This window comes from Antechinus flavipes, chromosome 4 (genome assembly GCF_016432865.1).
Source record: "Antechinus flavipes isolate AdamAnt ecotype Samford, QLD, Australia chromosome 4, AdamAnt_v2, whole genome shotgun sequence".
In the NCBI taxonomy this organism is placed as follows: domain Eukaryota; kingdom Metazoa; phylum Chordata; class Mammalia; order Dasyuromorphia; family Dasyuridae; genus Antechinus; species Antechinus flavipes.
In genome coordinates, this window is record NC_067401.1 from 413,563,696 (window position 1) to 413,580,716 (window position 17,021).

Here is a 17,021-nt window from a genome sequence, read left to right on the forward strand (position 1 = left end):
TATTTTATTTATTAATTTTTTTAGGTTATATATGTGCATTCATTTTTAATGTATTTCTTTATGGATCAAGTTGGGGAAGAAAAATCAGAACAAAAGGGAAAAACCATGAGAAAGAAAACAAAAAAAGTGAAAATAGCATGCCTTGACCTGCATTCAGTCTTTCTCTGGATATGTTTGACATTTTCCATTCAAAGATTTTTGAAATTGACTTGTATCACTGAAATGCTGAGAGGAGCTAAGTCTATTATAGTTGATCATCACAAAATCTTGCTGTTGTACAATTATTGTACAATGTTTTCCTGGTTCTGTTCACTTCACTCAGCATCAGCTCATGTAATTCTTTCTAGGCTTTTCTGAAATCAGACTGCTCATCATTTATTATAAAACAATAACATTCCATTACATTCATATACCACAATTTATTCTGCCATTTCCCGTTGATGGGCATTCCTTTATTCCCAAAGTGACTTCAAGACTGGGAATAAAGGAGCAGCATTACTATAGACATGAATCAGTATCACAAAGAGATTATTAAAAAGAAGAAGGAGGAGGAAAGGGAAGAGGAGGAGGAGGAGGAAGAGGAGGAGGAGGAGGAGGAGGAGGAGGAGGAAGAGGAGGAGGAGGAAGAGAAAGAGGAGGAGGAAGAGAAAAAGGAGGAAGAAGAGGAGGAGGAGGAGGAAGAAGAAAAAGAGGAGAAGGAGGAGGAAGAGAAAGAGGAGAAAGAAGAGGAGGAGGAGGAGGAGAAAGGAAAAGGACCTACATGTGCAAAAATGTTTGGAGTAGCTCTTTTTGTGATAGCTAAGCATTGGAAATTGAGGGAGTGCCCATCAATTAGGAAATGGCAGAATAAGTTATGGCACTTCTGAAGCTACCAAATAGAACTCCTGTCCAGAAAGTGAAGTTGTTTGAGGAACTCCTGGTGGGTTCAAAAGTCTTTGTCCTCCAGAAATGTGTGTGTGTGTGTGTGTGTGTGTGTGTGTAGTATTCAAAAGTTTTTTTTTTTTGCTTAATTGTGTGATAATCAATTATGATGAATTTAGTTCTTCCCAGCAATACAATTCCAATTGACTTGGGATGGAAAGTGTCATCCATATTCAGAGAGAGAGAACTATGGAGACTGAATGCAAATTAAAGCATATTATTTTCGCTGCTCTTTTGTTTGTTTTTACTTTCTTGTGTTTTTTCCTTTTGTCTTGATTTTTCTTTCACAACATGACTAATAGGGAAATGTGTTCAAAATGATTATACATGTATAATCTATATAAGATTGCTACCTTGGGGAGGGAGAGGGAAGAAAAGAAGGGGAAAAAATTTGGAACTCAAATGCTTTCCAAAGTGAATGCCCTAAACTATCTTTACATGTAACTGGGGGAAAATATAATACTATTAAGTGAAAAAAATTGAAGTGCTTTATTCTACAAGTGCTTCTTGAACTCTATACTAATTGGCTAGAGCCTCTTTTCTCAAATACTTTTCTTGCCTTATTACCCTTTCAATTTTTGCCTAAAAAGATTCTGTGACCATGTTTCTGTTCACCTGCTCAATAAGAACCACTTACTTCCCCTTGAATAATGGCAGAATCAATTCTGTTCAACTTGAATAACTTTTTCAAAGCAATCATGAAGTCTCACTTTGGGTTCATTAACAGAAAGGAAGGCTCCAGTACTTACTGTGGCCAGCCTTCCCCTGTAGACACAGTAAAAAGGGTCAAGAGGGCCCAAATGATGTTGTCATAGTGGAATTCATGACGTTTCCATTCCCGACCCTTTACCTCCATCTTGTTTTTTTCATGATCCACATAGTTGCCTCTGCAAAAGCAGAAAAAAAAAAAAAAAGATCTCTTCACCATAGTTTATAATGTAAAGAGGAAATATTTGCTGTTCTGCTGGGTAATGATATGCTGATGCTAGGGGGAAGGAACAGTAATGGTGGATTTAGAGAATGACTTTACATTTGTGACTTATATTGTCACTTATTCTTTTCCCCTAGTAATAGAAATTGAGGCAGCTGGAAAAGAGAAAAACCACAGGCACATGGAGGGATATTTTAGAGATTGGAGGAGGGAAAAATATGAAAGAAGGAAGAGAATAGGCAGATTCAAAAAATCAAACACATTTAGCTATTTGGCATAATATCTGGTTCTAGAAAAGGATGAAACAATGTTTAGAGTGTTCTCTCTTCTCACATTCTTCCCTTGGAATCCCAAACTTCATTTTAGGCAACCTCATCTCCAGGGTTACCCCCTATATGAAGTATTTATTGGTCCCCTCAATTGTTAAAACTTCCTTCCAAATTACTTTCTTTTTATTCTGGAAATGTTTTGTATTTATTTATTTGTGCACAGAAATTTTCTCCTATTAGAATATAAGCTGCTTGATGGAGAGAATATTTTCATTTTTATCTTTATACACCCAATGGTTGGCACATGGAGGAGGGCTTAATACTTGGTGAGTTGAACTGGATTTAATTGAGCTAATAACCACCCTCAAGTCAATTAATTAATACATTTATAGGATAATTAGTACACTTCAATTTTCCCTTCCGAAAGGGGATGATGTCCTTCCTTATTTCCAGACAATTTAAAGTAGAAGACTTTACATAAAAACAGCCTAATATCATGGATTGATGGAAATGACTTCTGAATGATGAATCAGAATGATCATTTTAAGGTAAGATTACTCTATTGTTAGAAGCAGCAACTGAGAATTCCTAGGAAATCTACAAGGAGTAGAGAGGAAGAGAATGCAACCTTGGATTTAGCATGAAAGAGAAGGAAACAGTTCTCCCTACATATATCCCAGGAAAGACTATTCCCTTTTCTAGTGGAAAGAATTTATTTTTGTGCTGAATGAGGTATCCATCGATTAAAAAAAAAGTATTGATTTTTCTTCAAAAGGGACTTATCTTGTCTTTTTGTTTCTGCCTTAACATTGCACCTGAGAAGGACAAAGAGAATGTGATTCATATTTTGTTAGATAATTCTATGTATAGCTGGGTGACTTTGAGGTCCTACTGTGTGAGAGTTACACATACAAGTGACTCTTGAAATTTGAAAAGAAGGTAATTCATAACCAAGGATGAGATATTCTAAAGATATCCCCAGCTAAATCTTTCAGGCACTGATTCTACCATCCTGGGACTCAATAGGACATATTTTCTCAGAAAGAAGCTAGGATTTCATACTCATCTGCAGCACCTACATGCATTCCTTTTCTGTGTCTTTGGAGCTATCTGTGCAATAAAAGAATTTTCCCTTGAAGAGTTGAACTGCAATGACGGCAAAGATGAACATGAAGAGCTTGTAGACAATGAGTATGTTGAATACATTCTTCAGGGAGGTCACTACACAGTCAAAGACAGCCTATGGAAAGAAGCAAACATCAGCCAGTGAATTTGGGAGGTACTGGAGAATTCAGATTTTTTTTCAGACTTTTTTTTTCATATAAACCATCAGTAGCTACAGGAGTTAATATGCATGGCAAAGCCTGTAAACTTTCATTTTCAGTTTTTAGATTCCCTACCATCACTCAAAAGATAAAATAAAGCCCTCATCACGTATCTATAACCCAGAGTGACTGAATGAAGAGAACCCTTTTTCCTAATCAAAGGACACCACAGGGACAAAAGATGCCTTTGCTGGACAAAAATGAAAAGACTCCTCATTAGAGAAAGGAGACAGATTCTCTTCTATGTAAGACAGACCAAAGCAAAAAAGATCAAGAGGTGTATAGGAGAGCCAAGGAATTCAAAATTTTTCCATCCAAGCATGTTCCTTTATGAATTCTCTTCTAAATTCTCTTTGTGGGGAATTCAGCTTTGGGAAGAAGCACAGAAATCTAATTGTAGAAGGATAGAACTGAGAAAAACCTTAAAAATCATCTAGGCCAATCCTCTAGTTTTACAGATAGGGAAAATGAGGTCCAGGCTTGTAAATATGAATATCTATCACATGTAGAATGTTAAAGTTGAAAGATTGTTTTCTTCTCACAGATGATTACCATAATCCTTTTCTCTCCATTTTTTTCTTATCAACATTTATTTTCTGTTTCCTTCCCTGCTGCTTACAAATATGTCCAGGACTTTCCTATGCTCAATAATAATAACTAATATTTATACAGTATTTTAAAGTTTATAAAATGCTTTTTTGAACATTAAATCATTCAATACTCATAATTTTTGAGGCAGGTGCTTTTATTACCCCTCTTTACAAATGAATTAACTGAGGTTGAGAGAGGTTAAGTTATTTGCCTAAAATTACATAGCTAATAAATATATGAGGCAGCTAAGTAACACAATGGATAGAGTGTCAAAAAGCAGAAAACCTTCTTCATGAATTCAAATCAGGCCTCATACTTACTAGCTTTGTGACCCTGGCCAAGTCGCTTAACCCTATTTGCCTCTGTTTCTTATCTGTAAAGTGAGCTAGAGAAGGAAATGTCAAACCACTCTAGTATTTTTGCCTAGAAAATCTCAAATGGGATCACAAAGCATTGGACATGAGTGAAACAGCAAGTATATGAAACAGGATTTGAACTCTTAGCTCCAAGTCCTGCATTCTATTCCTCATGCCTTACCAGAAATAACTTTGGATTTACTATAAGTATATTTTATTTATACTTCTAAGTCTACATATTGTTTTCTTGATCTGATGTAAGCTATATTGTTTCATTTTTGTCTTTTGTATCTCCAGTGTCAACCATAGTGCTTAAGAGATACAGAAAATAAGTTCTTAAAAAATGCTTAATTGTTCTACTTCAATTCTTTACATACATAGGTGGGAAACTCTGGCCTGAGATGAACACTCATTGATTAAAAATGTTAGACCTGAAGATCATTCATTTAGAGAAAATACAATTCAATCCTTTCATTTGACAAATGAAGAAATTGAGAGCAAGAAACTACTACAGGCTCACAAATGTAATAATGACAATCTTTAGATTTATACACAGAAATTGGCTTCCACTTTAGTTGTTTTCCTGAGAGTCTGAGTGTCATCAATACTAAGCTGAATATTATTTAGTATTATTAATATTATTTAGTACTTTTTCTTAACCTGCTCAAAGGACGTAGTCCATAGTATGTCAAAGATTCTTGAAACTCACTGGAGACATTCTCTTTCTATTGTGCTTACTGTACTTTGGTTAAGGCTGAAAATCAGCTCCAGTGGATCCATGGGCAGGCAGCATTTCTAACTCATTTGGGGAAGATAAAATAAACAGATTATGCAAACAAAACTTGCAATTCCCTAGTGAATGGGGAGAAACCGTAACTAGATACTTCCCTCTAGAGATTTCTGTTCCAGTGCTCTTTCCATAAATCGTATAGTGTTACAGGGGAATTCATTGCATTTCATGCCATTTTTAGGTTCTTTTCTAGGTTTTTAGGTTTTGAGCCCTGGTGAGGCCAGCCCTGAGGTAACATGAATCCTGTGCAGTTGTCTCTCCAATGTTCTGGGTAAAGCGCTACTAGATTAATTAGCTCAACACTGTGGGGAATGTGAGTGACAGCCACTTACATTATACTATAAGATTATACCTTTGCAGAAAGAGGAGCTGCTCTAATCTAGTTTGATGGCTTAGATGCCAGAACAAGATAAAAGGTGACTTCCTGAGCTATCCACACTACTTCTGCCCTTATCCCTCTCTAAAGAAGATCACTTCAAATTTTATTGGATAGAGAGAGAGGCAGAGAAAGAGACAGACAGACAGAAAGACAGAATTTGCTGCAAGCTCACTCTGTTCTCTAATTTCATATTTCAAATTCCTTCAATTTGTCCTTGTTTTCCTTCCTCCAAGGAGAAGGTGGTCCTTCTTGCTAGTGCCATCCCCTCTACTTGTGACTTATATCTTATGCCTTTCTATCTCTTCCTCTTTTTTTTATCCCCTCTCTCCTGATCTTATCAGTCCAATATTCCTCCTTCCTTTCATAGACAACCTACATTCATTGTATCTACTTTCTCACCTCTCATTTATTTCTTAATTCCTTATTCTCTAACTTCTCACCATCACCTGAAACTCCTCAGACAGGTTCCAAATGATCTCTTAATCACTAAATCTGATAGTATTTTCTCAGGTAGATATAGTAAGGAAGAGTCAACCTTCTTTCCATCATATAACCTTCTGACCATAGCGCCAATAACTCTTTTCAAAATCTCCCTTCTCTGTCATATGTCAGTTCCGTTGTTGCTCAATTGTTCCCCAGACTTTTCACATTTAGAATCTCAGAATCTCTTCTCCAATTCTGAAATATCTTCTCTCTTTTTTTTGAATAAAAAGTACTTAGAGCATGAATCAATCTCACATATTAACATTGATTCTAAGAAGAATACAGGTCCTGTTAACACTCAATTTCTAAAACCACACACACACATATACATAATTTCTTGTCCTTTTAAAACTTAGACACCATTCTTCACCCTCACGCTCACCATCTTATTCTGTGGTTGGAAGCAGAAGGGCTTCTGTGAACTATTCAATAGTCCTTTCCACTAAAAGTCACTGCCTCTTACAATAAGTAAGGAATAGAATCAATTTCTAGGTGCTATCTTAGAACCTGTATTTAGTAGAAAACATGACTTGAATATTGTTCCTCTGATTATGCCTTCATCTTCATTAATACTGATAGCAACCCCCTGGCTGCAATAGGGATTAGTAAAAGTACAAGCTTGTCAAGTTTAATCTGATTGATCACTCAATAGCCTCTGAAAAGTTCAGATAAAGCCCCACCTCACGTTGTCAGAAGAGCCTGATTATGTATTGGGACAGGAGGATAAGAAAAAAAGAGAAATATCATACCTTATCTAGCCCAGTGTACATCTGTCTTCTGGTAGGTAACTGCAAAAAACTCCAGACATTCCCTATTCCCTTTTTATAACAGACCAGTTTATGAGCTTACCAGTTGCACAATACTCACTAGCAGTATGTCCATCAAATCTATGCATACTATTCACATACCGAAGTAAAACAAATGATTTTATACGGCATAAAAATGCCATCTTAGATCAGAATTGGGAGGTAAAAGACCTCTTCCTAGATTTCTTAGATCATGGTTCATCTTTGGTAGAGTAAAAGGACTTAGGATATCACATGAAAAAGATACCTACCTAATAAAGGATACACAGAAGCAGGTCAGTGACTCAAGAAATAAAGTCAAGAAAAAAAGAAAAGAAAGAAAGGAATAAGGTGGTTATGGGGTATATTGGGACAAGAAACATGGGAAAATAATACCTTCAGCTTGGGTAAGCGTTTGATGGTTTTCAATGGCCTCAGAACTCGGAGCACACGCAGAGACTTAATGGTTTTGATATCCCGGCCTTTGTTGGTTCTGTGGCAAAAGTATCCATAACACAGACATTAGCATATGAAAGGAAAAGAAGCTGAAAATTATTGTCTCCGTGAACATGCAAGAGTAAGAGAGAAAAGGATATAGGGCCAGAGATGTGCTAATAGTATATCCCTTTATGAGAGTCTTCAGATATGACAGAGAAGACCTTGGAAACAATGTTATCCACTCCATTTTCATAAAAATGAATATCTACATAAAGACACTCATAGGCACACACACTCCAATAAGATAAAGTTACCTCATTTTAAAAACCTAGACTGATTCTGCCCATTATCCCAGGAACTACTCTTATTAGAATAAACCAATAGGTATTATCACAATATGAAAGATAAATGTGAAGAAAAAATGGGAATCTTTGACTGAGAGCAGAGTATAGTATTGATCTCGCCAAAGGACTTAGCCTTTTCAGCTAAAGGTTTATCATCACTGTAAGGCTCATTAAGGTGGGAAAGAAAGAGGTGAGGAGGGAACAACAGGGGAGCTGACACTCTCCCTCTACCAGGTCATATGTTCCAGAGTTAGCACCTCATGCAGACTTGCCAGCAGGCCTCTGGATCAAACCACCAATTAAATCTGTAGAGCTAAGTCTTCCTACAGGGACAGCTCTCAGTCTAGACACTGCTTTTTACCATCAATAGTTGGATTTGTATAAATGTACTATTCTATTCAACTTTATCTTTAACCTACAACTAATACTTTTGCATATCCAGCTCCAGGGAAATTATTTTGCTTCTACTTCAGGAAATGTATTACCATTCCTTTTAATAAGTATAAAACCAATAAAGCAAACTCTTTCTTTCTTCCCATTTATTTTCTAGAAGAGACAAGTAAGAATTGCATTCTCTTCAAATAACTATACAAGTGAAATATTAAAAAATAAAATAACATAAAAGTACAACTCTATGGAAACTGAAAACACCTGTTTTCCTTGGGCATAGAATGGCATGATTCAGTAATCTATTTTCATCAGGTTGGCTCAAAAAGAAATCACAGTCAACTGCCTGGCTAGGGCCACCAATAAGAAATTACTTATCTGTGGAGCCCAGTAAATGAACTAATGAATGAAATTCAAGATTCTACCATCTTCGGTACTACATTTTATTTGGTACTATAATTTATTAGAGATCCAAAAAGAGGGAAGACAGTTGCTCCAGGATCCCAAGCAACCATTGGAAATACAACAAGCTTCATTTCTCTCTTCTCTTCTCTCCTTAGACCAAAACAAGTAGAAATGATAATAGAGTGAAATACAGTCTTTATGATATTGCTGTTGAATATTTTTTCTCCCAGTTCTGTTCATATCATTCTCCATCAATTTATACAAGTCTTTCCATATTTCTCTGACCCATACATTTCATCATATCATGTGGGAATTTGTTTTGTTTGATTACATGTATTTGTTAAAAGCATTTTCTTTTTCACTTTTTCTTTTCTTCAAAATTGGGGGAGGGAGAAAATAAATGCTTAACTGAAATATAAAATAAAGTAAAAGATTAAAAATAGGATTAAAATTCAAATACAAAATTTTAAGTAGAAAGCAAGTTAAATTAAATATGAGATAATAATAAAAGTTGAATTACCAGGTATAATAATTTTACCTGGTAATTCAACTTTTAGACTTGCTCAAAGGTTATAATCACTGTTTCACCTATTACTCTTATAGATCCTATTCAATGAAATCCAGTGATAAGCTTTTTGAGGGCAGGAAACATGTTTTTGCTCTTTTTTTATATTCCTAGTGCTTGGCATAGTGTTTGGCACAAAGTATGTGCTTAATAAATGCTTGTTCATTGGTAGCACTGAAAAGAAAATCACCCAGAGCCCACTCCATACTTTTAACACACACACATACATACACACAACACACATTCACACATTTAATTAATTTATTTTTTGACTGAGGCAATTGGGGTTATGTGACTTGCCCATAGTCACACAGGTAGAAAGTATTAGGCCACATTTGAATTCAGATCCTCCTGACTTGAGGGCCAGTGACCTATTCACTGCCAAATAGCTGCCCCCATTCACACATTTTGTATTCCATGTTGTCTATACATTTCCAAAATTATTCTGTCTTTGAAAAAGTTTTATATATTAAACCAAACCATGGCCACCAACAAAAATGGGGCCATTGAGGAAGAAACTAAGAGACTGTTCAAAAAAATCAAAGATGGACTTGAATTTTTAAAATTCAAATTCCCAGATACTGCCCAGTCTTTTGTTTCCAATCATCTCCTCTTAGAGATATATTAGATCAATCTCTAGTGCAAAGTTAATTTGGTGAAAAACCAAATTTTACGTCAGTACATTATTATTACTCACAATGGAAAAAACCTAAAATGTCACCTCCTATATGAACCTTCTCTGAGTCCCGCCCCCCTCCACTGGTAATATCTTTCCTACTTAAATCCCATGGTGTTTTTTGTTCTGTACCTTTCTAATACACATAATTTGTAATACTTTGTTTTATATTTATTTTTATTTGTCTTAACCACCATTGTCCCCTGTTAAATTATAAGCTCCATAAAGGTAATGATATTTCTTATATCTAAATTTTGTCTGTACTTCAATGTCTAGTATCAAGCCTGTACATAGTAGGTGCCTAATAAATATTGAATTGAATTTTTTATAACTTTTAACCTTTTGGTATAGAAGAAATATTCTATGAGATTTCAGTGGTAAGGGTAACAGAAAATAAGAAATTAGAGAGAAATTCAATTGTACCAATTCAGCAACTTTTTTTCAATATGCTATCTCTAAATCCCACCCAACCCTATCTTTTCTTGCCCCCTCATCACTTTTCCATGTTTCTACCCCAAGGAAAATCACAGAAAATATTTACCCCAAAGCGTTCCTATGGTGGATCCAATTAGAGAGCAGCCCAGAAAAGAGTAGAGAAAAAAAAAGATAGGTAGTCAGAGACATTTAAGAAGCAAACAGAACAAGAGGATGACAAAAGACAAAAGTAGCATGAGACCCATAGAGCTCTCCCACTCCTTCCCCACAATTGACTCCCTCCCTCAACCCCTATTGTCTCTGCCTCACAGCCTTGGCACTCTGGGAGTCAACACATTTTCTGAAAGGGTCAGAATTCTCTACGTGTCATTTGTTTATTCCCAATTCCCCAGTAAAAATTTGGAAGCCACTTTGTCATTGCCCTTGGGTGGCTACCTCTAATCAGCATCACCATTTTAGACATTATCCTTTATTTCTTGATTTATTGGGTATTCTTTAATCTGGACTGCAGCCATTATTTCACAGAAGTATTTCATCAAAGATTGCTATTTCCAAGGCACAGATATAAAACCAGGTTAGGGAAAGGAAGATTATACTGGACCAGAAATGGAAATTCTTAGGGAAAAAAATCTTGTCACTATGAGACATTTATACCTGCCTAAGAATTTCAGAAATGCAAACAGGAAAAAACTTGATTGCCTTTCTAGAAGCCTTTTTAAGGAATGTATTATAAAATGGAAAAGCAAAGAGGGCATAAAGCTACCCTGGATTTGATACCATTACATTATAACTTTTAATATAGAAAGCATGATCTCTCAGCAAGAAACTGGGAGATATTTGCAAAGCTTAAACATAAATATATCCCTGGCCCAATGGATCTTATCGTCTAAGAGTTAGAATAAAGATATCTGAGAAAGAATACAAGAATAGTAAGGTGTTTGTGTGAGAGCTTTAAAAATCAGCCTTCTAAGTCTCATGCTGGGGAGTACGAAGGGGGGTAAGCAGAGGGCCATTTATGGTTTAAAAAAAATGGCCTTCCAAGGACTATTCTCCAGTCCAAGATACTTTTTAAGCACAGTATGGAATGAGACATCTAAGTGAGAAAAGATAGTCTGGAGTTCTGCCTCATGCTTGGTGATATGGAATCAATCTATATAATTCTACCCTTTCCAGTGGCCCAGAAGGATATTTAAAATTTAGGATTTCATATGATCATAATAGAGGGAGCCAACATTGCCTGTTGCTACTCACAACCTTGAGTAGCAACCTTGAAGGGATGATTGACAAAGATCTTTTCAATGGTCAAATAAAACACTGTATTAGAAAGGAGTGTCATGATTTCTCTAAAAGGCAATATCTCAGGATGCTCAGGATGTCTCAGGTGTTCTCTGGGTTTAATTTTCTTAGGTTCATGTATCAGGAATGTATCTCTAAGCACCTCCAAATGAGCTTGACATTTGCTCTAGTCTCTTTCTGTGGAACATTTGCCCTGATTCCTTGAAGGATATATATACTTTGCTGAGATGATGTAGCAACTAGTCACCAGCATTTTTTTTTTTTTTTTTGAAAATGATTGGCCGTAGGAGACAGGAAGAGCGCCCTGATTTATGAGCTCTAAGGGGAACTTGGGAGAAAAAGCTTGTTTTCTTTTGGGACTATTCCAAAACTTTCTCTATTTTAAGTTCCTAACAAGGGGGAGGAGAACAGCAAGAACCCCATTCCCCACCCACCAGCATCAATGGCGCAAACAAGAGCATGGTGGTAAGAACATGTGCTTGTTTATGTGAGGCTGAATCAATAGTCACTATTGTCTACTCTGCTTTTATTCTGAAGACAGTCAAGTGATCAGTGATCTTGAGAAATGAAGGTATCCAACTGTGGAACCCTTGCAAGTTTTAGAGTTTCTGAGTAAGCTATGAAGTATTCAGTGGGAGGTAATTCCCATAACAGAGAAGCATTCTCACCACAAAGATACTGCAGCTGAAATAACTGAGAAAAACCAAGCCATACCCTAAAAGGCTTGTGAGATCTAGAACTTGTGAGTGGCTCACACTCACACAGTGCAAATGTGAGATAAGAGATAAATATCTATTTCAGCAGCATCAGAAAGATATCTTTACTTTGGGGGAGAATATAATGTGTCATGGATGATTGTTTTATGTTTCTATATTTAATGGTCTTGAGTATTTTAAGCATTTTTATGGGATCAGGTCTCATACTTGATACCCATATTGTACACTAAGTACCTAATCTAGAAGAAAAGGAATTACTTTTGGGGGATATCAATGTATTATAGAGGTTATCCCAGAGCTACTCTAGCATAGAACCAATGCACTAGGGGGACAGAGAGCAGCCTGTTTACTTTTCTTCCTCCTTTTATCTCCTCATCCACCCTCAACACTACCAAAGGAAAAATTCAGTCCATATGAAACCACAACTTGGAGCCCACTGTGGAAATAAATGGATGAGAAATGGTGCTGGGTCAAAGGTCATATGCAATAAGATATTTGGATTAGAATACCAAAGTCTCTCCACCTTTAGCGTTTTTATATGGGCCCCCCTTTATGGATTATTATCTTATGCATCTGGATATGGTGGAAAAGGTTAATATGGATTTCTGTCCAATCTTCATTCCTGTATCTGGGAGTTGGTAACAATCAAGCATGGCAAGAATGAGATGCTAAGGCTAGAGTCACCCCTAAGACTCTTTAAAACATATCACAGGTTACAAACTGAAATGGGAATACTCCTAAGAGAAAGCATCCTTGGCTTCATTAGCATGAAGATTCCAGTTGTTTCCTCTGCTAGTACTATTTGAAATGAGAAATAAACATCTGTACTATGGGGATGATAAAACATCAACAATTTGAATCACATTTATCTAAAATTAGTAATAATTAAAATATAGGTCAAACTAGTTTGTTTTATTCTCTAAGCACAAAGAATTTTCTGAGCAATTATACTGTTAAATAGATATTATAAGGGGAATGTTACATACTTGAAAGGTCACATTTTGGTAGTATCTATTTTGATTTAAACAAATGATGTGCTAATTATAAAATATTCGCATGTGTGTATGTATTATGCATGAATATCTATCTCTCTGTTTTAGAACCTCAACTAGAAAATGCTTTGTTAGGTGAAGAGCACTTGATATATTTGAAATGAACAAAACTAATTTTCTGCTAATATGTATTCACTGATTCAGACTTAACTGTCATCCAAATTAGTGGTTTTACTATTTTCACAATAAATGACTAAGATTTATGAAAGAATCTACCTGCATTATTTCCTTAGATCACCACAGCAACCCTATGAGGTAGGTATTATAAGTATCATTATCTTCATTTGAAAGATGAGGAAGCAGCTTCAGAGAATTGAGCTGATTTACCAGAGCTATTAAGTTTTAGAGACAGAATTTGAATCTAGATCTCCTTGACTTCAAGAACAGCGATCTTTCCCATTACATGATATGGCCTATTTTTTTTTTGAAAAGTGACCCCAATTAAAAGCGATCAATAGCAAAGGAATAGATTCAATTGGCTCCTCTGCATTGCCTCATTTCAACTAAACTTAACTGAGTTATTTTCTTTTCAATAATTGTTCTCCACAAAGAGGGCTCTGACTCTTATCAGTAAAACAAACAAACAAACAAAAAAAAACCTGTTTCAAGCTCAGTTGTCAAGTTGCCTTCCAGATCTTTCATGTGTAATCACTCATTCTTTTCTGTAATCTTCCCCTCCAGCTCCCAGGTTTCCTCTCTCAAACTACAATCTCGATTTGATTTCTCCTGTGAATTACCTGTGTTTCTCACTGTAGCTAGGGCAATAAGTTCTCAAACTTCTCTGTCCTTACAGTTGCTACCTTGATGTTAGGGCTTTCTATTTATCAACATCCCTAGCCCCTGCACTACTCCCCTCTCCCCAAATCATGAAAATTCTCCAACTCCTTTCCTTTTCTTTTCCCCTAGAATCAGAGAACTCTGAAGAGTTCAGATGGGAACAGAACTAATTGAAAATGAACCCTCCTTTCCATCCTGTATTTGTGTAGTAACACTAAGTCTGTATCTCTCATGGGATACCAAATACTATGTTACTTTACAGATATTTCTCTATCTATTTAGCCTCCCCTATGGAAAACTGTGGGATCACTAAAAGACACAATGGATAGAGTGCCAGGCCTGGACTCAAGAAGACTCGTTATTTTGAGTTCAAATTCAGCCTTAGACACTTACTAGCTGTGTGACTCTGGGCAAGTCACTTCAACCAATATGCCTTAGTTTTCTCCTCGATAAAAAGAGTTGGAGAAGGAAATGACAAACCACTCCAGTGTCTTTGTCAAGCAAACCTCAAATGGAGGTCATGAAGAATCAGACACAGCTGAAATGACTGAATAATGACAACTTAAAGATTGCAAACTCCTTGAAGGTGAAAACTGTGTTTGTGTCTCTTATAGCAGTTAGAATGGTGCCTTACATATAGCAGAAATTCATTAAATTCCATTTAATTTCACTGAATTACAGAATTAAAAGTGTCTTTAGAGGTCATTTAGTCTAATCTCTCATTATAAATGAGAAAATGGAAGCACAAAGAAGTTGTGAGTCCCACCAAGATCTCAATAGGATTCAAATTTAAGTCATTAATCTTGGACTCTGGTTTCTACATTACCACATCTATAGTGCCTATTGTGTGCAAAACACACTCAATGAACTATCAAGAATCAGAATTTTTAATTATACATTGCAGTTCATTTTGGTCTGGCTGACATCATAAAATCATAGATGTGGAACAGGAAAGGACCTCAGAGGTCAACTACAACCCTACATTCTACATATGAGAAAACTGTTGCTAGAGAATTCTAAGTGACTCATAGGGACACATAGGTTGTAAATTTCAGAGCTCTAATATGAATCCAAATCCTCTGGTTCCAGAATTGGTAGTCTTTCTATCGTCTATGTGGGTCTTCATAGAAAACAAAGGTCCATAGACATAAGAATCAAGAACCATGTGCTTAAGATCTCCTGACACTCAACATTTTAGAGACATAGATTTGGATGACCTCTACATATAGCCTTGGCAGAGTCCTATGATACTGGTCATTTTCATAGGTGGCAAATACATCTAAATAACCATGAGTTTTTAAAGTTAGAAAGCTTTTTTACAGAGGAAAAAACTGAAAACTGAACAGGTTAAGTAAACAAACCTGGTTAGTGAAAGAGCATCATTTTTTTTTCTCTTCTGCTATTTCCCTTCTAAACATTTTCTTTTACCTTCCTCATGAGGAAAAGATTACAGAATGCATATATGCCCAATGGGATAACCACCACACTACATGCAATGGATATAGGAAATAGGAAACTTGTCAATTAGGGGTCTAAGATGTAGGGAATGATGCTGTCTCACCTGGGCAGTCTTCTCCTGACCATTTTCCACAAATATGAAGTCAGCATAAACAAACTCTGGCCATTTCACCTCCTTTAAATAGTCACTTGGTAAAAGCAATCACTCCTTCAAATTTGTGTGATTCAAATTCACTATCTTAAGAATTTCTTCCAGAATATCAGTTGTCTTCCTTTCATCTATGTTGATGTTTTACCCCAAAATGAATGGACAATACAATTTTAACTTCTAAGTGACTGAATGAATCTTGATGGGAACCAGTCATCTGTTATCTCCTTTATAATCAATCCTTTCCTTTGCATCAATAGAATGAGTCTAAGAAGTATGATAAATTATATAACCTGAAGAGACTTCTGGTTCTGTTTCACTGTTTATTGGGAGGGGGGTTAGTGTCTAAATTACATAGTTTGAACAGGAAGCAAAAGGATCAGCAGATAAGCCAAGTTGGTTAGATCAATGAGTATTTGTATCACAGTCAAGAAAGAGATGATATGAGAACCAAGACCATCTGGATTCAATTTGCAACACTAACACATACTGGTGTGGCCCTACGCAAGCACAAAACATCCCTGTGTTCTAGACAACTCTCTAAGACTGTAAGTTTCAGAAAGGTGTTGACCTACATAGGTAATCTTCCTCATCTGGGAGCTTTCCATGTCAATGAAACCATAGGTCTAATATTTTCTAATCTTTATTCTTCTATTTATTGCTTAGTTGGTCCCATCAAGAACTCTGAGTTTCTATGCCTGGGTTTCACTGTGCCTTGAGATTTCTATATTTGAGATATATATATACATATATACACACACACATATATACATATATATGTATATATATATACATATATACACACACATATATACATATATATGTATATATATATACATATATATCAACACTTAGATTGCTTTTTGACAGTACTATGTAAGACAGTACAAAATGAAGGAAAATGCTCTAGAACTGAAATCCTTATCACAACAAGACAAGAAAGGTAGTACAGATATCCTCTTTGTACTAATGAGACTTCACACAAGTGAAGTGATCTATCCATGCTTACAAAGCTAGTATCACAGTCAGGATTCAAGCTAAGTCTTCTGATTCTAAAGAACTTTGGAATTATAAGGTTGGAAGAGATATCCAAGTCCCAAAATATAGGGGAACAAGAATCTCTCTCTCTCTCTCTCTCTCTCTCTCTCTCTCTCTCTCTCTCTCTCTCTCTCTCTCTCTCCTCCTCCCTCCCTATCTCTCTTTCTACACACACACACACACACATATATGTGTGTCTATGTGTATGTATAGTTTTTTTTCCTCCCCAGACAAAAGGTATTTTGCTTTGGATCTATACCTCCAAGGAGGAAAAACCTGCTACCTCCCAAGGGAATCTTCTACATTTGACTATAAGGAAATAAGTGCTTTCCACACTATACTATTAAAACTAAGTCTTAATTTTCTCATTTATAAGGTGGAGAGAATATGTTTACTACAGGATCACAGAATTGACTTGAGATGAATCTCAGGAATCCTTACCTGACAAGTAGTCAT

At 36.0% G+C, this 17,021-nt stretch overlaps 1 protein-coding gene across 1 annotated transcript in view; it reads right to left on the minus strand.

Annotated features, from left to right (window-relative positions):
* CACNA1E (calcium voltage-gated channel subunit alpha1 E) overlaps positions 1–17,021 on the minus strand; it is a 114,827-nt gene that overhangs the window by 60,851 nt on the left and 36,955 nt on the right. The window contains exons 11-14 of the mRNA XM_051996781.1: positions 10,187–10,198; positions 7,227–7,323; positions 3,201–3,361; positions 1,671–1,808 (exon numbers count right to left, since the gene is read on the minus strand). Of these exons, the coding sequence (XP_051852741.1) occupies positions 1,671–1,808; positions 3,201–3,361; positions 7,227–7,323; positions 10,187–10,198 (408 nt within the window). The remainder of the gene's footprint in view (positions 1–1,670; positions 1,809–3,200; positions 3,362–7,226; positions 7,324–10,186; positions 10,199–17,021) is intronic.